The 23,406-nt window shown below is 39.0% G+C and overlaps 1 protein-coding gene and 1 long non-coding RNA gene across 4 annotated transcripts in view; one reads left to right on the forward strand and one right to left on the reverse strand.

Annotated features, from left to right (window-relative positions):
* Nucleotides 1-15,965, forward strand: part of AADAT (aminoadipate aminotransferase) — a 29,711-nt gene extending 13,746 nt beyond the window's left edge. For 2 of the 3 annotated variants that reach the window (XM_029938795.1, XM_029938796.1), the window contains exons 6-14: nucleotides 3,617-3,826; nucleotides 6,251-6,316; nucleotides 7,567-7,649; nucleotides 8,105-8,201; nucleotides 9,684-9,745; nucleotides 10,012-10,076; nucleotides 11,612-11,718; nucleotides 14,386-14,487; nucleotides 15,426-15,965. In XM_029938795.1, coding sequence (XP_029794655.1) covers nucleotides 3,617-3,826; nucleotides 6,251-6,316; nucleotides 7,567-7,649; nucleotides 8,105-8,201; nucleotides 9,684-9,745; nucleotides 10,012-10,076; nucleotides 11,612-11,718; nucleotides 14,386-14,487; nucleotides 15,426-15,467 — 834 coding nt within the window. In that variant the 3' untranslated portion in view covers nucleotides 15,468-15,965. The remainder of the gene's footprint in view (nucleotides 1-3,616; nucleotides 3,827-6,250; nucleotides 6,317-7,566; nucleotides 7,650-8,104; nucleotides 8,202-9,683; nucleotides 9,746-10,011; nucleotides 10,077-11,611; nucleotides 11,719-14,385; nucleotides 14,488-15,425) is intronic. The other variant, XM_029938797.1, reaches the window with a different exon arrangement.
* Nucleotides 3,119-8,683, reverse strand: LOC115291370. Its single transcript, XR_003908410.1, has 4 exons — nucleotides 8,627-8,683; nucleotides 6,535-6,745; nucleotides 5,324-5,569; nucleotides 3,119-3,242 (listed from the first exon to the last, which is right to left on the reverse strand). It is a non-coding gene; the product is annotated as an uncharacterized LOC115291370 (long non-coding RNA).
* Nucleotides 15,966-23,406: the final 7,441 nt, after the last annotated feature.

Raw genomic sequence — 23,406 nt, forward strand, 5'->3', positions numbered from 1 at the left:
GGTTCGTGGGTTCTAGCCCCACGTTGGGCTTTGTGCTGACAGCTAGCTCAGAGCCTGGAACCTGCTTCAGATTCTGCATCTCCCTCTCTCTCTGACCTTCCCCTGCTCGTGCTGTCTCTGTCTCTCAAAAAATAAAAAAAATAAAATAAAAAGCAATTTATGAAAAGCACACAGCTAATATCGTTTTCAATAGGGAAAAAATTGAGAGCTTTCCCCCTGAGATCAGGAACACGACAAGGATGTCCACTCTCACCTCTGTTGTTTAGCATACTGCTGGAAGTCCTAGCATCAGTAATCAGACAACAAAAGGAAATAAATGAATTGGCAAAGAAGTCAAAGTTTCGCTTTTCACAGATGACATGATACTCTACATGGAAAACTAATTGACTCCCTCAGAAGCCTTCTAGAACTGATCCATGAATTCAGCAAAGTCGCAGGGTAAAAAATCAACATACAGAAATCGGTTGCATTTTTATACACCAATAATGAAGCAACAGAAGAGAAATCAAGAAACTGATCCCATTCAGAATTGCATGAAAAACCATAAAATACCTAGGAATAAACCTAACCAAAGATGTAAAAGACCTGTATGATGAAAACTATAGAAAGCTTATGAAAGAGATTGAAAAAGACAAAGAAATGGAAAAACATTCCATGCTCATGGATCAGAAGAATAAACATTGTTAAAATGTCATTATTACCTAAAGCAATCTACACATTAATGCAATCCCAATCAAAATTGCACCAATATTCTTCTCAAAGCTAGAACAAACTATCCTAAAATTCCTATGGAACCACAAAAGACCCTGAGTAGCCAAAGTAATAATGAAGAAGGAAACCAAAGTGGGAGGCATCACCATCCCTGACTTTAGCGTCTCTTATAAAGCTGTCGTCATCTAGACAGTAGGGTAATGGCACAAAAACAGACACATAGACCAATGAAATAGAATAGAGAGCCTAGAACTGGCCCCACAAATATATGGCCAATTAATCTTCGACAAAGCAGGAAAGAGTATCCAATGGAATAAAGACAGCCACTTTCACAGATGGGTCTGGGAGAACTGGACAGCAACATGCAGAAGAATGAAACTAGACCCCTCTCTTACACCATACACAAAATTAACTCAAAATGGATGAAGGACCTGAATGTGAGACAGGAAACTATCAAAACCCTAGAGGAGAAAGCAGGAAACAGCCTCCTTGACCTTAACCGCAGCAATTTCCTACTCGACCCATCCCCCAAGGCAAGGGAATAAAGAACAAAAGTGAACTATTGGGACCTCATCAAGATAAAAAGTTTCTGTACCACAAAGGAAACAATACAAAAAACTAATAAGCAATGGGAATGGGAAAAGATAGTGGCAAATGACATATTAGCTAAAGGGCTAGTATCCAAAATCTACAAGGAACTCACCAAACTCCACACCCAAAAAACGAGTAATCCAGGGAAGAAATGGGCAGAAGACATGAATAGACACTTCTCTAAAGAGGACATCCAGATGGCCAACAGACACATGAAAGGATGCTCAACATCACTCATCATCAGGGAAGTACAAATCAAAACCACACTGAGATACCACCTCACACCAGTCACAGTGGCTAAAATGAACAAATCAAGAGACTATAGATGCTGGTGAGGATGTGGAGAAATGGACACCCTCCTACACTGTTGGTGGGAATGTAAACTGGTACCGCCACTCTGGAAAGCAGTGTGGAGGTTCCTCAAAAAACTATCAATAGAACTCCCCTATGACCCAGCAATACCACTGCTGGGGATCTACCCAAGAAGTGCTGATGCATAGGGGCACATGTATCCCAATGTTCATAGCAGCACTGTCAACAATAGCCACATCATGGAAGAACCTAAATGTCCATCAACTGATGAATGGATCTAGAAGATGTGGTATATATACACGATGGAGTACTACATGGCAATAAGAAAGAATGAAATCTGGCCATTTGTAGCAAAGTGGATGGACCTCGAAGGTGTCATGCTAAGTGAAATAAGTCAGGTTAAGAAGGACAGATATCATATGTTTGCACTCATAGGTCTAACAGGAGAAACCATGGGAAGGGAGAGTGGGGTAAGAAAGTTAGGAAGAGGGAGGGAGGCAAATCATGAGAGACTCTTGACTACTGAAAATAAACTGAGGTCTGAAGAGGGAGGAGGAAAGGGGAAGTGGGGGTGATGGGCATGGAGGGGAGCACTTGTTGGGAAGAGCACTGGGTGTTATATGGAAACCAATTTGGCAATAAACTATTAAAAATGGCTAAAATGGTAAAAATTTTTGTTATATGTCTATCATAATAAAAAGCTAAAGTAAAATAATTTTTCTTACCTATTACTTCTATACTAAGTAATAATTTACTAAACTCATTATATAATACCTGTGAATATAAAACCAGTATCTGTGTAAACGCATGCACAAATGTTCTCACCCCCCAAACAGAAACTGTGTGCCACACCAAGAGGAAGTGTGCTAGTAAGCAATATGTATTTATTTCAAGGCCCAATATTAATTTGTTTTATTCATGGTAGATGTGCTTTTTCAGACTTAGAACTTTCAAATTTGTCATAAATTTGTCTGGATTACTCCCACTTGGTACAGAATCCCACATTTGGCTGCTAAGAGTGTTTTCTTATCACTTGGAAAATTTTATTTTCTGAGAACCTCACTAAATTATTGTTACTTTTTAGTTTCAATTCTTTTCTTTAAGTTCATCCAAGAATAAGATTCCACAAGATTTTTATAAAATTAGGTCTATAAACAAGGCCACTGGTCACCATTTCAGGCTTAGTGGTTGGTAAATGTGAAATACTTCCCCATGCTGTGGTAAGGTGCTGCCCTTCCTTACCTCTCATGCCCAAGTCAGATACTGCTTCTGATGTTCCCATGGTATACCACCTGGTAAATATTTTGAATATCACCTCTGCTAGTAACTATTTTAGCATAATAGATGCTTCTCTATGTTTAACTTGCTTTGTCAAAAAAAAAGCATTCATTAATAAACATCTATTTTATGAACTAATTCATTATAATTATAAAGATAATTCAGTCAGAAGAGGCTAGGTTATGCTGCATAACAAATGACCCCAATTGCATTGGTTTATGGCTAGAAAAGTTTATTTCTCTCACATACTCCATGTCCAGTGAAAGGCAGCCGCAGCTCTGTTCCATATCATCCACATCTAAAGCCCCGAGCTGACAGAAGCAGCCTCCATCTGGGACATGCCCAGTTTCCTAGCAAAGGGAAACGAGAAATAGAAAACCAAGCTGGATTTTAAAGCTTCTGCCTGGAAGAATCACACATCACTTTTGCTCACAAATTATCAGCCAGAGCAAGACATATGGTTGGCCTATCCTGACATAGGAGAGCAAGGAAGTATACTCTTTCCTCTGGGAACTGGCAGGGCTATTTTTGAAAAATAATGGGATCTACCCCGGAGCAATGATAAAATGAGCATATATAACCTCAGCCCTTCAGGTGTAGAAGTGAGTGCTCTACCATTTAAGGATCTGATTGATAAAATTCTTGATTAGTATAAGAAGAACCAATGACACATTTTGAAAGCATGTCTGAATCTTGGGCTTTTCTTTTTATTTGTGCTCAACAGCTAATACCACTGGGCTGCAACATTATTAATGTTTCCAGTGATGAACATGGTATGATTCCAGACTCCCTGAAAGAAGTACTTTCCAAATGGAAACCAGAAGACTCAAAAATCCCCAAGAAAAACACCCCCAAATTTCTTTACACTGTTCCAAATGGCAACAACCCTACTGGAAACTCATTAACAGCTAACCGCAAGAAGGAAATCTATGAGGTATTTTAAAAGAATGTGTTCTATGGCCATGGTCTTGTTTATTTTTGACTTTTCAGAAGAGTACTGTGCAAGCTCCCTTTCTTATTAGTTTCTTGCTTACAAGGAAGATAGCTTTTAATAAAAGGAAGTCTATGTCAAGGGCTCTGATAAATTTAAACACAAGAAATTACTCCATCCTTTGTTAACTTTGATTTTTCTTTTCCTTTGATAATTTTCATAAAAAGGAAATAGTATTTTGACCTGATGTTAAATTTTAGGAAATTATTTAATATTTGACCCCAAGCTTTATTTTCATTGTTTTATATTTATATTTTCAACTTGTCTCCTCTCTTTCCTACTCCTTATCATTTCAGGTTACAAAGGATTCTTTAAAAATAAAAGGAATGTTCCTTTTTATAAAGTCTCTTTTAGATACCTGACTATGATGCTTAAGCTTATCACTATAAACATTTTTTAAAAATTATCAAACACAGGGGCACCTGGGTGGCTCAGTTAAGTGTCCAACTTCGGCTCAGGTCATGATCTTGCAGTTCAGGACTTGGAGCCCCATGTCAGGCTCTGTGCTGACAGCTCAGAGCCTGGAATCTGCTTCAGATTCTGTGTCTCCCTCTCTCTGTGCCCATTCCCTGCTCGCTCGCTCTCACTCTCTTGCTCTCTCTCTCTCCTGTATGTGTGTGTATATATATGTATATATATATATTAAAAAGTAATATTAAAATATTTTTAATATCATACACATACCCACCTATATAAAAATCTTTGAAAAATAAGAAAAATGTGCCTTTTGTAAAGTCTCTCTTAGGTACCTGACTGTTCTCCCTAGATTTTAGCTACAAATAGCTTTTAAAAATAAACACCATAAAGGGACACCAGAGTGGCTCAGTCAGCTAAGTGTCCAACTTCAGCTCAGGTCATGATCTCAGTTTATGGGTTTGAGTCCCATGTCGGGCTCTGTGTGTTAACAGCTTAGAGCCTGGAGTCTGGTTCACATTCTGTGCCCCCCTCTCTCTCTGCACCTCCCCAGCTCATGGTCTGCCACTCTCAGTCTCTCAAAACTAAAAATAAATGTTAAAAAAATTTAAAATAGTAAGTATCAAAGCCATATTAAACTATGTAGACTGTACAGTGGAATCATAAAAAAAGATGTCCAACAGTTTCTTTCACTCATTTTTCTATTTTTTTCAAAGTATTGTCTTATTTTTCACACATTCCATTCTGCCCTGAGTTCTTTTCTTATTTACGTACTCCTCCCAGATAGTCCAGTTTATGGCTATAAATTCCATTCTTCATAATAGAAATGCCTTTCCACTGAACTCTAGACTTCTATATCCAACTTCTCCACCCAACTTATGTTTCCGACATCCAACATGTCTAATGGGCATTTCCAACCTACTATGATGTAATAGAACCCTTGATTTAGTCCAGCCACACCCCAGCCTCCAAGTCACACCCCTCGCATTCCCCATCTCCATAAATAGTGCCACCATAAACAGTCACCTTTCATGCTCTTTCGCTTCTCTCCTCTCCCAGCCTCCTACATCCAGTTCATTCTGTGGACTCCACCACCAAATGGATCCAAATCCAGCTGTTTCTTTCCTCTCCCCTTGCTGCCATGTTCTTCCTAGTCACCACCTTCCTTCACCGGTCTGCTAGGATGGTTTCCTCACTGGACCCCTGCTGCATTCCACTTTCGTTCCTCAACCAATTATTCTTCACACAGCAACCAGTCCTGTTGTTCTGCCACTGAAATATAAATGCAAAGCCATCTCCATGTCTTCCTGTTTACAGAGTTCTTGTGACTTCTTGCAATTAAAGTAAAATCCAAATTCCTTCATCTGCCTCGCAAACCTATGTGACCTAGTAGTCTCTTCTCGGGCCTCATCATTTCTTACTATCCTTGCTGCAGGCCCCTGGCCTCCTTCCCATCCCTTAAACATGTCAAGTTGGGTTTTGTTTTGTTTTCTCACCCAAGGGTCTTTGCTTTCACTTCTCCCTCAGCCTAGAATATTCTTCCTTGATATTTGCACAACTGAGCTCTTGCATGACCTTGTCAGGACAGGCTTCCAATAATTCATGATGAAATAGCTAACCTATTTCTCTCCCCCCCCACACACAAATATCACCTTGTTTAATGTTCTGACTAGCTCCTAAAACCTCTCCTCTAATGTTTCTTCTCTTCATTATGTATATCATCTTTCCCAGAACATGTAATGTAAGTTCCCTGTGAACAAGAGGCCTCAGTGCCTTACTCACCTCTTTATCCTCATTGTCTAGGGCAGTAGGTACTTCGTAGCTTCTTGGATGGATGAATGGGTGGGTGTATGGGTGGGTAGATGGATGGATGATACCAAGAATTATGATTCCAAGTGATTTTTAGCTTAGACAGTTCTTAAGAATTAAATATACCACTTTAACCTTTTTTAGCTTGCAAGAAAGTATGATTTCCTTATAATAGAAGATGATCCTTACTATTTTCTCCAGTTCAGCAAAGTAAGTGGTGATGTGAACATATTTTACAATTAGAAGGTAAGTAGTTACACTGATTTGATTTTAGCCTGCCTGCTAAGTCAGTGCTAATCTACCTTTACATTGAAATTAAATACAATTATTAGTAATTTGCTACCATTTCAATCTTGAATCTTTCAGTTTTGTCACAGAATTAGCACCTCTCATCTCTGGCATTACTGCTCTTTCCAGAAATGACTTACCTTTAAAATAGTAGCTAGCTCTCTACACCATTCATTTGGGCAAACAGTAAGTTGGGGCTGATGGTCTTCTTGAACTCCAAATTCTAGTTCATAGCTTTTTAAACATCATACAAGGGATATGAAGTAGGTTTCATTTGGGGTGTCTACTACAGTTTCTCGGCAGTGGCTGACTAGAATGATGTCTGAGAAGGATTGGGAAGCTGCACCCAAGCTGAAAGAGAAAGAGGGCCATGCTCAATTAGTCATGCCCACTATGGACACAGAAGAAGGCATTAGTGGCAGCATGCCACCTGTCTGCCATCCCTGTCACTGAAAGCCTGGATCCTACCTGCAGAATAACAGATTTTTAGATTCTTTTTTACTATATATGCATGTCATTTTTCATGATCATGGTCTCCTAATAGATAGCAGCGGTGGAACAGACTCCCAATGCCTGATTCTTAAAAATCAAACACTGTATTTGCTCTCAGGGCTGCAGAGAACATATACTCAGATTCAGTGCTCCCTTTAAATCTGCTGAAACCAGAACATGACCAGGCCCCTTTTCTTGTATGCATCTACATTGAAGTCAGTGTTGCAGATGAACTAAATTTCTCATCTTGTTTTATCTTTCTGCTGTTCTAAGGATCATTCTCTCTAAATAATCCGGAATGCTGCTGGCCCTCTTCATTTTGATCTAATCCAGACAATTTTTTCTTGAATCTTTCCTCCAAATCTGCTGATCCTGGATGTCAACCTTCGTAGGAGGGCCTATTTGAGATGTCCCTAAATTCATAATAATAGCATCTTAAGCAAATGAGTAAACCTTTCTGTGTGTTTTTGGCAGAAAAGCCATGAAGAAAGGCAGGTCCTAATAAAAGAACATGCATCTTTTTCTTATTCCATTTGAAAGGGTTGAACTTAAGACAACAGAAAAGATGGCTGTGCCCCTCCTATCCAAACCTCTGCTCTTTTCCATTCTCTACACATGATAATTATACAGTCACTAACAAGAGTTCGCAAACCAACAATATATATTTTTTCCATTTCAAGTCCTGGGCACCAACGTTTCTTTCCATGGATACTGATGGGCGTGTCATCAGAGCTGACTCTTTTTCAAAAGTCCTCTCCTCTGGGTAAGGCCTTGTCTCTCAACGTATGGCCAGATCTAAAAACAATAGACTGTACCTGAGTGTCTTTTAGTCCAAATAATTCTCATTAAAGACGCATGTATTCCCCTTACCTTAAAACATCAGTTTGATTATTGATATTAATATATGCCTTTTCTTTCTTTACTCATCTCCAGGAATCAAAGGAATGTGGGCATTAATCTAAAGTTGTAGTGGGACTGGTCAGGTTTCGGGTTTCATACATGAAAGAACACATTTTGAAAAACTAGGTCAGACTTACACTGTATCTTAAATGTAGTCTTAAACTTGTACTTTAAATAACAAGTAGTTTTGTTAGAACATTTTCATGGATTAGGCCTGTTTGTCTCCAGGTCACAAGTGTCTTCCTAATGAAAGCAGTAAAGTAACTGGAATATTTGTTAATACAGGATTGGTATTGTGCTTTTTCTCTTTTTGTGCAGGTTGAGACTAGGGTTTATAACTGGTCCAAAACCCTTGATAGAGAGAGTTGTTTTTCACACACAGGTTTCAACTATGCACCCCAGCACTTTTACACAGGTAAGGACAATTTCAGAAATAGGGGTTGTGTTTTTTTTTTAAACAATCAGAATAGAAAACAGATATTAGCAAGTAAGACTAAGTTAAGGTGGCAGGGAGGAAAGCCACTGATAATGAATCTCTAGTTCCAATATGGACTGAATTAGAAGATCAGATACCATTGATGTTTACTCTAAAAGGCAAATGAGGAGTGCTTGGGTGGCTCAGTCAGTTAAGCATCCAACTCTTGCTCTTGGCTCAGGTCATGATCTCACGGTTTATGGGGTTAAGCCCCACGTCAGCTGTGCACTGATAGCGTAGAGGAACTCTCTCTGCCCCTACCCCACTCATGCATGTCTGGCTCTCTCTCTCTCTCTCAAAATAAATAAACAAACGTAAAAAGTGTTTTAATAAATAAATAAAAGGCAAACAAGAATTGAATTAACCTGGTGTTTGCAGTGTAGACCAAGCTCCTTGCGAGTCAGGTGTCTTATTCATCTTGTGTCCCTAGCATCTAGCCCAGGAACTCCATAAACACTTTGTTGAACTTGAAGAAAATGAAGTGGCCTCACTGAAGTAGTAGAACTTTAGCTTCATTGTCTTGGAATCCATATTGAGCATAAGGATTCCACACCTGTTTAAAGACCCCTTGTTTGCCTTTATTCCACAGGTGCTAACCTCTCCTGACGACACTGGTTGTAATGCATTTTAGTTTAATGATAAAATAATAAGTGAAGTAAAATTAATTTTGGAGAATATATAAATCTCCTCACAAGCTTTGAGAAATTGTGGGATCTATCCCTAATGCAATCTTGAGAATCAGATCCTAATGTTAGATAGAATTGCTACCTAAGAACTCAAAACGAAAAGAACAGTTACTAAGGCCAGGACACCTGATTGATATCGTACATTTCATAAAGAACGTGTGTCCCCTTTCTTATCAAGTTGGGTTTTTTTCCCCATATTTTTTGTATCTGCTATCAACAAAACTTCACTATCCATCTATAACATCAAAACTTCTGTTTTATATAGACAAATCACTGAGAACGTTATATAACTCTATATCTAGTACATATGTTTTATATTTAGAGAAGCAGTAAGTGTGGTAACTAATGGCATGTATCTGGAGCTAGACTGCCTAGCTTGATTCCTGGCTGTGTCTGCGACCACTGTGTGACCCCAGGGAAGTTCACCTAACTGTTGGGCCCTGGTTTCCTCACCAGTAAAACAGAAATCATAGCCTTACAAGGGTATTATGAAGATTAGGTTATCTACAATAGGTAAATATAATAGTTTCTGGCCTATAGCAATATAAATATTTGTTATTTTATTGTCATTGCTATTGATTAACATTTATTTTAAATCACTATTTAAAGCTTGGCTCAGCTTGTTGTATTTTCTTGTGGTTTACGGGTAGTCAAGAGTGGTTTGCTTTAATGTCACAGGAAAAAATGCCACATGGTTAGTGAACCATGACATTTGTTATTGTCTTATCTCTTTTAGCTTCTAGTATCACAGCTTCTACACCAATGGGGAGAAGAAGGTTTCCTGGCTCATGTAGAGAGGTACTGTAATTAAGTTCCATATTTTACATAGAAATAGAATTTTCTTTATTCATTTTCATTTTTGAATTATTCCAAAATAAAGAGGGGGAACGCAGTGGTACAAAGTTTACCAGCAGACAGATCAAACAAACATGCTGTGATCCCGTTTCAGGTATTCAACATCTTAATCAAGGTGGAAAACAGATTCTTACAGACTGGACCCCGGAGCCTTTGGGTTCCTTCAGTGCATGTATTTTACATACGCTTTTCATTGTTTTTCCTCCCAGGGTTGTTGATTTCTACAGGAAGCAGAAGGATGCAGCGCTGGCAGCGGCAGACAAGTGGTTGAGTGGTGAGTGGGACATATATCCTGTCCTGTGACAGACTCGAGCACTTTTACGAAGGACAAACACCGCGCAGTGACTGTAACAGTCCTGGGGAAGCACAAGAGCCCAGGAGTATTCTCGTCGAGAAATGGTGCCCCGTAAGGAGTCCCAGAAGTAACAGTCTGCAAACCCTGGCACCATTCCACGTATCTCTACTTTACCAGTCTGCTGCCAAGGACTTGTGACTTAAAGGGAGGGGAAGAAAAAAGACCTATTCATCTAAAATTCCATCAGCAATAACTTACAGCTGAGTGATGCTGATACACCAAAGATTTTTAGAGTTACTTCAGAATCTCCCCCAAACAGCCAAGGAATTGTCAAATAATAGTATGTTCCTTTTCTAATTAGACTGTATAAAAACAAATAGTACAGTTTAAGGCAGTCCTCTCATACAGATTATTTGCATTCTAATTGTACCCTCATCTGTCTGTCTAATATTATCTATTGCTAATGTGATTGCAGGAGAGTTTAGGTTTAATTTTCCCTAATGAATTACATGGTTTTAATTATATCATTAAAAAAGCCTTTAGTATGAAATACAGTAAACAAAACAACCAATTCCTTATTTCTATCATATCTTGTTCCTTATAAATTCTTGGCAAATACAGAATTCTCTTTTGATAAAAGTACTATCCTACCACTTTGTATAGTGGAGTTAAAGAAAAGGCTCAATTCAAAAGCAAGTTTTTAAAAAAGGTAATTAATATCAAAATAATTATCCTGCCTTCTTGGTATCTCTATCCTTATACTCAATGAAACATAAGGCCTACAAATGCATGTGGTCTTGAATTTCAAGTTTTTTTCATAATTAATTACATTCTGATAAAAACTCTAATCCATTGGACTTCAAAACTATTACATAAATGACAGGATGCATTGAAGCACTGGGAGAATGTGGCAGGAGTTGAAGAATCTCCTAAAACGAAAGAGCCACACTTGGCTTCTCTGTGGTTCTAACTAAGGACGTAGACACAGGCTACCCCTCCCACTACACTAAGACTGACTAGAATTAGAAATATACACGTGAGTCTCACTCTCTCCCTTCCCCACCTCTCTTATTTTTGTTTTTGTTTTTTACATAGTTTTACTTTTTTAATGTTTATTTATTTATTATTGAGAGACAGAGAGAGACAGAGCATGAGCATGGGAGGGGCAGAGAGAGAGGGAGACACAGAATCTGAAGCAGGGCCCAGGCTCTGAGCTGTCAGCACAGAGCCCATCACGGGGCTCGAACCCACGAACCGTGAGATCGTGACCTGAGCCGAAGTGGAACACTTAACCAACTGAACTACCCAGGCGCCCCTCGACCTCTCTTATTTTTGAAATAAACTCAGAACATCAATTGTCAGGACTCATAAAATTCTGTCTTAAAAATGCTATCCCCGAAGGAACTTTTTTGGAAGTTCTAGTTGACAGTTACTGCGATTACATCATTAAGTAATTGATTTGACATCCTCCAAAATGGCTTTAGCAGATATTTATTCTCTTCTTTGGTTTGTAGGTTTGGCAGAATGGCATGCTCCTGCTGCTGGAATGTTTTTATGGGTTAAAATTAAAGGCATTTATGATGCAAAACAACTGATTGAAGAAAAAGCCATTAAGAAAGAGGTAAAAGGGGGGAAGGGTTATGCTTTTTCTTTAACATGACTTCTTACTTAAAAGATGCCCTCCACTCCAGCCCATATTATTATCAGCCCATATCTGATATTATTATATCAGACATTACCTCCTGTCTCTATATCTCATATCTCTAATAATGTCATTATTAAAATCACAGTAGATTTTTGAGTCACATAATTATTCTTCTGGTCTGCGTTAATAATATAGTCACCTCAGCTACGGGTTAATTGAGTGCTTAGGAGCAGAGGGTTTTTTCCCTTACTAAGAAAGTAAAGCACACTCATGGCAGCAACCTTGGAAAATACATAAAAGAATAATGAAAAATTTTTAAATTGCCCACCCCGATTTTATGACATTTGTAGTATATTTTCCTGAAGGACTTGTCTAGCCCTTTGGTATTTAGTACTTAGTATTTAGTATTTTGGCTGTGCAATTATTTTTCGTGGACAAAATTACACAGAAAATTTGTATCAAAATCAGCCTGTAAGGATTTCTTCTAGAGTTTTTGTTTTTCTCCTTTTGTACTTAAATCTACTTAGTTATAATTCAGGGGCATTGACTGATTAAGGTGAAAAATTGAAATATTTTCAAAAATTTTATCTAATAAACTATCCATGAATTAATTCTTTTATCACATCTGCCAGTCTTTTGTAAACACTAAGATGTTTCTAGGACCACTTTTGTCTTGAAAGAGTCAGTACGAGCAAACAGATTGTGTTCATGCTGGCATGGCGCCACGCTAGTGCCTGAGACAGGAGGTGGTCTGGACGTCAGAAAACTGACGTCCAGAGGTTAGATCTGGAAGCTGACTGCCTGGACTTCAAGTCATGCATCCTCTCTAACCAGCTGACTTGAGGACAGGACTCCTCTTTATTCATTGTTCTAATCCTACTGCTTCTGCATAGTAGGTACTTAATAAGTATTGACATTTCAAAAAAAATGCATTTTAGTATAATAAAACAGGTTCACGTCTTCTTTTTTCTTTTCTGTCAATGTCATTATCATCAAGAACATTTGATAAGTGGCTATTTATTTGTATGCTGTCTCTGAGCTAAAGATACAGACTTCAGACTTTCTTTGCTCTCCATACATCCCATTTATCCTACTGCATGTAACCTTTACTTTTTCTAAATAATCTCCAACTTTACAGCCTCAACCTTAGCCCAATCCTGCTCATCTTGTAAAGAGATTATCACTACTTCCTCCTTCTCTAAAAGCCCCTTGCTCGTAGTACATCCCCAGACTTTTCCACTGTATTGGGAGAAATGATGGTTTTCCTTTTATTGTTAATCAGGACACAGAAACCCATCTTCTGCCTTGAAATCTCTTCCCCAGAATGGTCCAAACCATGTCACTCCCATCTTACTTTAGCAGACAGTGCCCAGATTTTTACCATGTAACAATCCTTTTGAATATCAAGATTGTACTGGACAACATTCTCAAAGACTTAACACAATTGAAGTTTATTTCCGACTCACATAAAACTTTCAAAGATTTGATCTGCTGGCAACTGGGCTCCAACCAGCGAATCAGAGACCGTAGTTCCCTCCTTCTTGGTGCTCTTCAGCCTTGAACCCATGGATTCCACGATGGCTACAAAATGGAAAGAGCATGATGGATCACACATGGGGAGATTTTTACGGAAAGGCCTAGAAATGGCATGCATCCCTTCATATCCATTGGCCAGGATTCAGTCATATGGCCACACATAACTGGAAAGAGGCTGGGGAACAGAAGAAACTTCTACACCCAGGACGCAGAGGAAATGAAGTTCACAATCCGCAGGCCATCTGCCATGGTGCTCACACCAAACATACCACTTGTTCTCACCACTCTGCCTTGACACACTTACATAACATTTTTAGTTATTCACTTCATTAAATTTTTTACTTCCTTTTGATTCTTTGACCGAAACAATTTCTTCCCATCTCAGTGCTTTTACACTATCCTCTCCCTAAAATACTCTTCCTCTACTTTTTATTTTTTTATATTTATTTATTTTTGAGAGAAAAACTAAGACAAAGCATGAGCAGGGGAGGGGCAGAGAGAGAAGGAGACACAGAATCCGAAGCAGGCTCCAGGCTCTGAGCAAACGGTCAGCACAGAGCCAGATGTGGGGCTCTAACCCACGAGCCGCAAGAGCATGACCTGAGCTGAGGTTGGGCCCTTAATCGACTGAGCCACCCAGGTGACCCACTCTTCCCCAACTTTTTGCTCCGCCAACAACTTATCTTTCAAGTCCCAGCGAAAAGTCACTTCCAAATTTGATAACATAAAAATAGTCTTTCATTGTTTGAATTTATATTACTTTCCTAGTTGGTTAAATATTCCTGTTTATTACATTTCTATTTGTTTTATAAGCTGTACTTTGCCCATCAAAGTTCAAATTTTAGCATTTTCGCAGTTTCTTTGTATTCTTTATATGGAGAAGAGGGAGCAGTTGCCATATTTATTATAAACATTTTTCCAGTTTGAGTGCTTTTAGTTTTATTTATTGTAGGACATATGGAATTTTTATATAAAACTATTTTTCTCTTGTGATTTTCTTAAAATGTAAAAAGTCCTTCCCCACTCTGAGATTAGATCTACATATATTTTCTTTTAGTTTTTTTTTTCTTAAATGGCTATTCACTTGTTTTCCATAAACTCTCTTAGATATTAATGCTTCCTGGAAATGTTTTCTACACGGATACCTTAGCACCTAGACCTTACTTTAGAGTGTCCTTCTCTTCAGCTTCTCCAGAACAAATGGATTTGGTGAGTAGAATATTCTTTTCAGAGTAACACTAGATATCAATTCCATTTTTTGGTGTTTGTGTTCATGGTGTGAGTTATAACATTATTTAATGTCTTCTTGGGTTTCTGAAAAACAGGTATCAGTTAAAAAGTCATGAATTACTATTAAAAGGCACACTTTAATGGTTATAAATAGACAAATGCATGAGACCAAGTTGGAGTTCAATTTCGTTGTCTTCATTAATAGTTTTCAGACTTGATGAACAGTGTGAGCAGATTACTAACATGTTATGAAGAAAATTTCTTTCCTTCCTTCATGGAATTAACATGAGCCAACAGTACAAATTCATGAAAGCCATCAGTCTCTTTCTGTGAAGAAAAATGTAACAGTAGGGGTCAAAAAGAATGATATTCTAAAATTAATCACAAGTCTGGGTGTAGCCAAAAAAGCAAGAAGCAAAGAAATGAGTTCCTAAGGACTGCGTGTCTGGGAGTCCAAATAGAAGAGCCATAAATTGAACAGTGTCCTTAACCTTGAGAAGAGTCTGTACTTGCCCCTGCAGATGGGTTGGTTCTTGGTGTGTTCTTTACTTACTTGCTTTCTCATGTCACTAAATATACTTTTCAGAAGTTATGTCTGCTTTAACATATGAATAGAGTTAGAATGTATATGTAGGTGAGAGACTATATGAAAAAATAATTTGTGTTGTGGAGAAAATGGAAAATAACAATCTTGAGGTCTCTAAGAATAAACAAAAGTCCTAGGAGTCTGACAAGCTTATATCTACATGTATTAGTGGTCATTGATGGCATCCTACCCCAATAAAATTGACGTTAAATTTGACTTTTCATTACTTCATCTCAACCTAAGATATTCTTTGTTTGAACTTTTTAAATTATCACAGACTTTTCCTAAGTATCATCGTAATTTCTTAATTCTTATCTCTTTTCTATTTTAGGCCTTCCAGAGATTAGCCCAAATTATTAAAGAATCCTTATGAAGAAATCTTTATAGTACTCATCAATTTTTCAGATAAATTATGTTTTAGCAGGAAGAAATGATCATTGACATTAGACTTACAGAGCAAGCATGTCATATCTGTAGTAATTTAACAAGACAACTTTTAAAGTGCCTTTAAATTCATCAGATTTCCAAAATATATTTTTAATCTACTTAGACCTTTTGATAAATTTTCAAACTGCAAAATTATTTTTATCTTGGATTTTACTGTAAAGAACTCTAGCTGCTCTATGGTTTCCCATAAATTTTCCTTGAAACTAACATTTTACAGTACATTATTTTTGAAAATGTAAGAAAATAAATTAAATTCAAAATGGCATATTATGTGAACTTCTTCTGTTTTTAGGAAAATTTAATGAAAGCTTGTTGCAAAAATTGTTAGAATTTGTCCATTACAAATGATTCTCAGTAAGAGTACCACAGATCTTATGTTGTGCCATAGATATCCCTTTCAAATAAAATTCTGAAACCAAGCACACCTAAAGGCATCAGACCTATTAATTCTAAATAAGGAGGAAAGATCAGAGACTTAGAAAAACATTAGTGTATTTCTTAATACTGCACAATTTACAAAAGCACAGTCTTGTCAGTTATGTAATTTAAATCTACTACACCCCTTTGAGGTACTTAGGATATACTTTTTAATGATTTTCTCTCTCACATGTTCAGATCTGTATTTTTCCCATGTAATTATTAAAGTAATATATGCTCATTACAAATGTTTCAAACAATATAGTAAATATACGTGATAAAGTAAAAGCCACTTGCTATCTCACCCCCCAGTGAAAATTGCTGTCAACATTTATCAGCCATCCTTTGAGATGTTTTTCTGTGCATGTGCATGTTATATGTAAAAGAATAGGATCTCCTTATGACTGTATCATAAATACCCTGTATTTGCTTTCTATTTGTGTTTAACAAATTACCCAGTGTTCCAAGATCTAGTCATTTTCAAGTTATAAGTTCCTTTAAGGAATTAAGAAGTCGTTGTCAGTTATGACATCCTTTGTGGATACAGGATATACATGTCTCCCAACAACTGAAGTTCTTGAGCAAAAATCTCACCTTGAAGCTTAGATTAGAGGGCTCTAAACCCATCTTTATTGATTTGGTTTTTTTTTAGTGTTTATTTATTTTCAGAGACACGGAGAGCACAGGCAGGGGAGGAGCAGAGAGAGAGGGATAGAGAATCTCCAGTAGGCGATATCCCGAATAATAGGGCAGAGCCCCATGCAGGGCTCCATCCCACAAACCATGAGATCACGACCTGGGCCTAAATCAAGAGTTAGACGCTTACCCAACTGAGCTACCCAGATACCCCTAAGCCCATCTCTATTTTTAAGACAATCAATGGTAGTTATTTAAGAAAGTCTGGAAAGACACAGGGCCTGAAGGAGGCCTGAGATGAACCTAACAATTCCACTGCCGTGAGAAGAAAAAAAGTATAAATTCAATTTATAAAAGTAAAATAGTCCTTCTGCTGATTCAGTAGTTTCAAAAATAATGAAAATTTCTTAGCCAGCACTACGTAAATGCCTTGCATTTGTTTTTAAGTCACCAACACAGAGTAGATGATTTATATATTGATTTATAATCCCCAGCTTTCAAGGAAGGGATTATCCCTAATCACAATCTCTAGGAATTTGTTTCTTCTGAGAAAAAACAGAGAGGAAAATAGAGAAAGAGAGCACAGGAAATGATGAGGCTGCCCCTTACTACTCAATGTTTTTGTTCATCTGGTGAGATTACCTTCCCTTCATAGAGTAAAGCACGAGAGAATTTGCTGGCACCACTGTCGATGTTTGCAGCCTCTTGGGAAAGCTGTTTGGCAGTGTATAAAACACTAAAGTGTTTATATCCTTTAACACAAGACGTTAGATGCTGTGGGTTGGCTCCCCTGACCTAATTCTAATTCCCTTCCTGTGTCCTGGGGCACTGCGGAGACGAAGTTCTGCATTCCCAGATGCCCTTGCAGCTACAGGTGCAGGTCTGAGTGAAGTTCCATCAGTCAGACTCCTGGACTCAGAAGTGAGTTCAGAGGGGAGCAAGGAGAAACGCAAGGCATCCGTTTTTGCTGGCACACGAAGGCAATGTGATTTTATAGCAAGCAGCTTCTTGGTTTGGGGGTTTCTGATCCTGGCAGAAGAAGTGAAATCCCAGGGCCAGATACCATCTCTGGAAGCCCCATTTACTTTTACACCCATTCTGAACAATTTTGGAAACCACAGAATACATGATAATGAACATTTTTTTGCTTAAATTAGCTAGAGTAGCTTCTGTTATCTGCAACTGAATGCCAACCAGGCCAGGTGCGCCAGGGTCCCCAGGACCACCCTCAGGCCTGATGGTTCCCTTAGAGGACTCAGAAGACCCAGAAGCTGTAACAGGCACAGTTGCCATTTACTGCAGCAAAAAGGAAAGAGTAAAATCTCAAAGGGAAAAGGCACATGGGACAGACACAGTCTGGAGGAAACCAGGCACAAGCCTCCAGGAGTCTTCTCCTAGTGGAGTCACACAGGATATGCTGGGTTCCTTCAGCAGTGCTGTGTGACAGCAAGGGCAAAGTCTTGTCAACAGGGCAAGCTCCCTGAGCTGGCTGTCCAGGGCATTTATCAGGGGTCAGTCACATACACACAGTGCCTGGAACTGTATACATACACTGATGGACTGTAGTCACCTGTGCTCCACAGCCACAGGGTGTGTCAGGTGTTCACCGTAAAGTACATTGTTAGTGAAAATGATCTAGAAAACTACGTAATTACAGCATGGTTCAAGACCCCAGACATGCAAAACACTCATTAATGAGAATACTCCAAGAACTCGGTTCCCATGAGCCAGCCAAGGGCCAGTCACAAAAGCAGCCCTTTCTTGGGGAATGTGCCTCATTGGAGTGACCCAGATCTGCAGAGTTAACCCTTTGCCACCCACCAGGAACTCCACTTAAGGACATTTATAGCAAAAAATTACACAAAATATGGTAGAAAATAAAAAACATGAAGACAGTCATTGTAATTTAAAACAGCAAAATGTTGGGGATGGGGTTGAAGTTTTGTGACTGAAGTTCTTGCAGTAAGAAAATGGGTTACGTCAATTATGGCTCATCCACTTAACTACGTTTTAGGCAACCAACCACTAAAACACCACTATGAAGCAGTATCATTCATTTTATGAAGCACTATGTTAAAATGATTATACATAATATGGAATGAAAAACCAGGGTATGAAAGCATACATATACTCTAATTACAACTATGTAAACCCTAAGAAGACATCTGCCCAAAAAGCAACAATTGGGGGGCACTTGGCTGGCTCAGTCGGTTAAGCATCTGACTTTTGCTCAGGTTATGATCTCATAGTTTGTGGGTTCTAGCCCCACGTTGGGCTCTGTGCTGACAGCTCAGAGCCTAGAACCTGCTTTGGACTCTGTGTGTGTCTCTCTGTCCCTCGCCCCCTCTCAAAAAAATAAACATGAAATAAATTTTTAAAATAAACATAAAAAATTAGAAAATAAGTTAATTTTTTATAATAGTTTATTGTCACATTGGTTTCCATATAACACCCAGTGCTTCTCCCCACAAGTGCCTAGCAAACTAGTCACAGGTTTTTTTTTCAGTTGGATAAGCAGAGGTTCGTGGAAGCAATGGTGTAAAACATCTAGGCATAACAAGGGGGTAACTACCATGTAATGAAAAATCAAATTGAAAGTCATATCCATACAACTATCGTCAATTTGGATCTGGTCAAAATTACATAGGTTTAATTTCCTAGTATTAATCTATGTAGTTTCTGTGTGGAAATCATGGTGTCACCACACATGGTCCATAATGAACGGAAGCGGCTGGAACATTTGGTCTTGGTGGTAATAAATAAGCACATTTCAAATTGGTCTAAACGGAAAGTTGTCCCTTGGCATGGTTTCCTTATGATTTCTGTGAATGTTTGTCAACTTTAGCAATTTCTTCCCCTCCATATAAGAAAGTCAGTCATGCTTTCCATATTATACTTGTACAGCATGGTATAGCTTTAAATTCATTTTCAAATGCTAGTTAAATCTCTCCTGGGTGTAAATTATTAGCTTTTCAAAAGTAGGTTTAATTAAAATGTTTGGAGACTCTAAACGTCTTAACAAAAATCAAACAAATGAAATTTTAACTGGTGATGTGTGTTTATTAAGGTTTTAAGTTACCTTAAGTAAAAAACCACAACGCCTTTCTCCAAACCCAATGGTTACTGCAAGAATGTCATTTTATGGGCAAAAGACATGAATAGACACTTTTCCAAACAAGACATCTGAATGGCTAATAGACACATGAAAAATGCTCAACATCAGTGATCATCAGAGAAATACAACTCAAAACCACAATGAGATACCACCTCACACCTGTCAGAATGGCTAACATTAACAACTTAGGCAACAACAGATGTTGGTGAGGATGCGGAGAAAGTGGATCTCTTTCGCACTGTTGGTGGGAATGCAAACTGGTGCAGCCACTCTGGAAAACAGTATGGAATTTCCTCGAAAAGTTAAAAATAGAACTACCCCATGACCCATCAATTGCACTACTAGGTATATATCCAAGGGATAGATGTATGCTGTTTCAAAAAGGCACATGCACCCCAATGCTTATAGCACTGCTATTGACAATAGCCAAAGTATGAGAAGAGCCCAAATGTCCATAGACAGATGAACAGATAAAGAAGAAGCAGTATATATATACAACAGAGTACTATGGGGCAATCAAAAAGAATGAAATCTTGCCTTTTGCAACAACATGTATAGAATTAGAGGGTATTATGCTAAGCGAAATAAGTCAGTTAGAGAAAGACAAACATATGACTTCACTCATATATGGAATTTGACATACAAAACAGATGAACATAAGGGAAGAGAAGCAAAAAGAATATAAAATCAGGGAGGGGACCAAACATAAGAGACTCTTAATACAGAAAACAAACTAAGAGTTGCTTGAGAGGTTGTGGGAAGAGGAACGGGATAAATGGGCAAGGGCATTAAAGAGCATTAAAGAGGACACTTGTTGGTTTTGGAAGGAGGCAATGGCGGAGAAATAGGGAGCTCTGTACTTCCCGCCTGCGTCTCTCAAAGAAGGGCTGAAACTAAAGGACACTGAACCGCAAAAGTCTGGGAGGAAAAGAGACAGAGTCCACTAAGAAGACAGCCTCATAAGTGCGTGATTGCAAACTGGGGAAGATAAAAAAGGGGCCAGGACCTGGGGGTGTGGAGGGGAGGGAGTCCCCTTTGCGGAGAGATGAGGGGAAGAAAAAGAGCGGCTGAAACTGCTCATAGAACTTTCCCTGGAGAAGAGAAAAAACTGGATGGAGAGGGATCCTATCATTCTCTCTCTAGCCGCAGGGCATTTGGAGAGAGATCTGTAACTATGGCGCTTTCTTTGGGCTGGGCGCCCCAGTCCCAACTGGCACCAGGAGGTACTGCTCCCCTACACCCCCTAGATCCCTGGGTAGGAACTGCACGGAATCCATTGGGGGGGGGGGTATCATTAAAGCACAAAGACTAAGATCTGGAAATGAGGCAGGGCTTGAGACATAGAACATGGCCCACCTTGGCTATGCCTGAGGAACAGGGAGATGGACCCAAAAGAGTGATTTGCAATGCTTGGTTCGAGAAGGGACTGGGGCACCATGATTTTTTTCCCCACAATCACTAAGGCGGGGCCTCAGAAAGTAGACCCACAATGGAGGTGAGACCTGCCTAAGCCAAACCACCCCCACCAATGCTAGAGAGATGCCCCCTTTTTTTTTTTACTGGAGCCCAGGGCAAAACCAGCATTACTGCATTGCCATGATTAACTCTAGATCAATTCTTGCTATTCAGATATATTTTCCCTTATCTCATTCTTATCTCTCTGCTCCACTGGACTGGGCACTCTGGTTATTGATTTGCTTTAACAGTCACATTTAATACATTCTCTTGATGCATATTCTACACCTCCATCATTACCTTCCTTTCTTTCTCTCTCTGGAATAATCAGACTATATAGTTTCTCTGGGTAACATTATCTTCGTTTCTCTCTCCTCGCCTCCTACCATATTCTCCTGTTTCTCTCTCTGAATTAAGCCTTTTAATCTCTCTGCCTGGTCAATGTTCAATTTCTCTTTCTCCCCACCCCTGTCATTTCTCTCTTTCTATATGCTCTTCCATCACTGCCTCCACCCTGCCCTTTATGTGAAGCTGGGATTTCTGGTTTTATGCTTTTAGACTGCCCTTTGTCTTTTGATGTTTTTGTTTTTGTTTTTGTTTCCCTTTCGGTTTGCTTGTCTGTCTGATTTGTATGTGCGTTTGCATGCATTTGTTCCCTGTTTGTTTGTCTGTCTGTTTTTCCTTTCCAGGGCTACCTCAAGAAATAAGCCAAAGTACACATGGTGGAGAGTCCTAAATATCACTATGAGTAGGGAAATAAAACAACCAAAGGCACAACAAGAGAGAACAAGGGACACCATTAAAAGAACACTTCCTGAATGGACAGGCCGTGGACAGTCAATGAGCCTCCTTTAACATAGCAGAACTCGTAGGTGCAAAGTGCATAACAAGCTTTTAAAACTGACAAGAGACAGAAAGCTGGCCAAGATGACAAAACAGAAGAACTCTTCTCTAAAGAAAGTCCAGGAAGAAATGACAGCTAAAGAATTCCTCAAAACAGACATAAGCAACATAACTGACTATTCAGAACAATAGTCATAAAACTAATCGCTGGGCTTGAAAAAGGCCTGGAAGACACCAGAGGTGCTATTGCTACAAAGATTATGGATCTTAAAAATAGTTGCAATGAATTAAAAAATGTAATAAATGAGATGCATAATAAAATGGAGGTGGCCACTGCACGGATGGAAGAGGCAGAGAGGAGAATAGGTGAATTAGAAGACACAATTATAGAAAAAGAGGAAGCCAAGAAAAAGAGAGATAAATTGATCCAGAAGCACGAAATGAGAATTCGGGAACTGAGTGATGCATTCAAACAGAACAATTTCCATAGCAAAGGAATTCCAAAAGATGGAGAGAGAAAGGGGCTGAAGGGGTACTTGAACAAAGTACCCCTTCGGCTTTCATTCCATAAGGGGGGGGGCACTGCAAGATTGTGACAAAAGAGAGAGACGATTCTCAATTCTCGTTTGAGAGGATGGCTCTGGCTGCTGAACTGGGGGGTTTGGGAGAAGCAGGGAGGATGTTTGAAGTCTAGCACAGCAATCCAGGCTAGAGAGGATGGTGCCCACACCCAAGAAAGAGCAGAAGGAGTGGCTAAGGGACATTCAGTGTCCAGATATCTAAAGATAGAGCCAACAAGATTTTCTAACGGACTGAATGTGAGGTGTGAAGAAAAGTATCAAAAACCAAAGTTTGGGGTCTAAGCACCTGAGGAATGGAGTCAGCAATAACAAAAATGAAGGCAGAGGATGAAGCTAGTTCGAAAAAGAAAGAACTGGAATTCATCTTTGGATGTATAATTTTGAGACATCTACCAGACATCTGTGTTAGACTATTTTCAAATTCTCATAACTGACACCCTCTGCTGTATTAACTGCTAAGAAGAGGCCAGGACTACATTGCCCAAAATCCCCTTCTCCATCAGCAGCCAGTGAGAGGCCTGAGCTTTGAGGCACTTGTTCTCTGGAAGTGGTTTGATCTACAGGGAGGTTCCAAGTGGCGTCTGATTGAGCTTTCTGAAAAATGCCCACATGGAGATAGTTGGTGGGTGCTTCTTACTCCTAGTACCTTCAGGACTTTACTGGCTAAAGCCTGAAAGATTTGGTGGGAGGATCCTGAAATGTGCCATGGCTTCCAGACAGTGCTTGCTGAGAGCTAAAATACACGTGACAATTATTTGAATTTTCTTCCAACCAATGGCCTTCTAACCATTGTTTAAACTGATTTGTAGTCAACATGC

The sequence above is a fragment of the Suricata suricatta genome, chromosome 1, assembly GCF_006229205.1.
Source record: "Suricata suricatta isolate VVHF042 chromosome 1, meerkat_22Aug2017_6uvM2_HiC, whole genome shotgun sequence".
Taxonomy (NCBI): Eukaryota; Metazoa; Chordata; class Mammalia; order Carnivora; family Herpestidae; genus Suricata; species Suricata suricatta.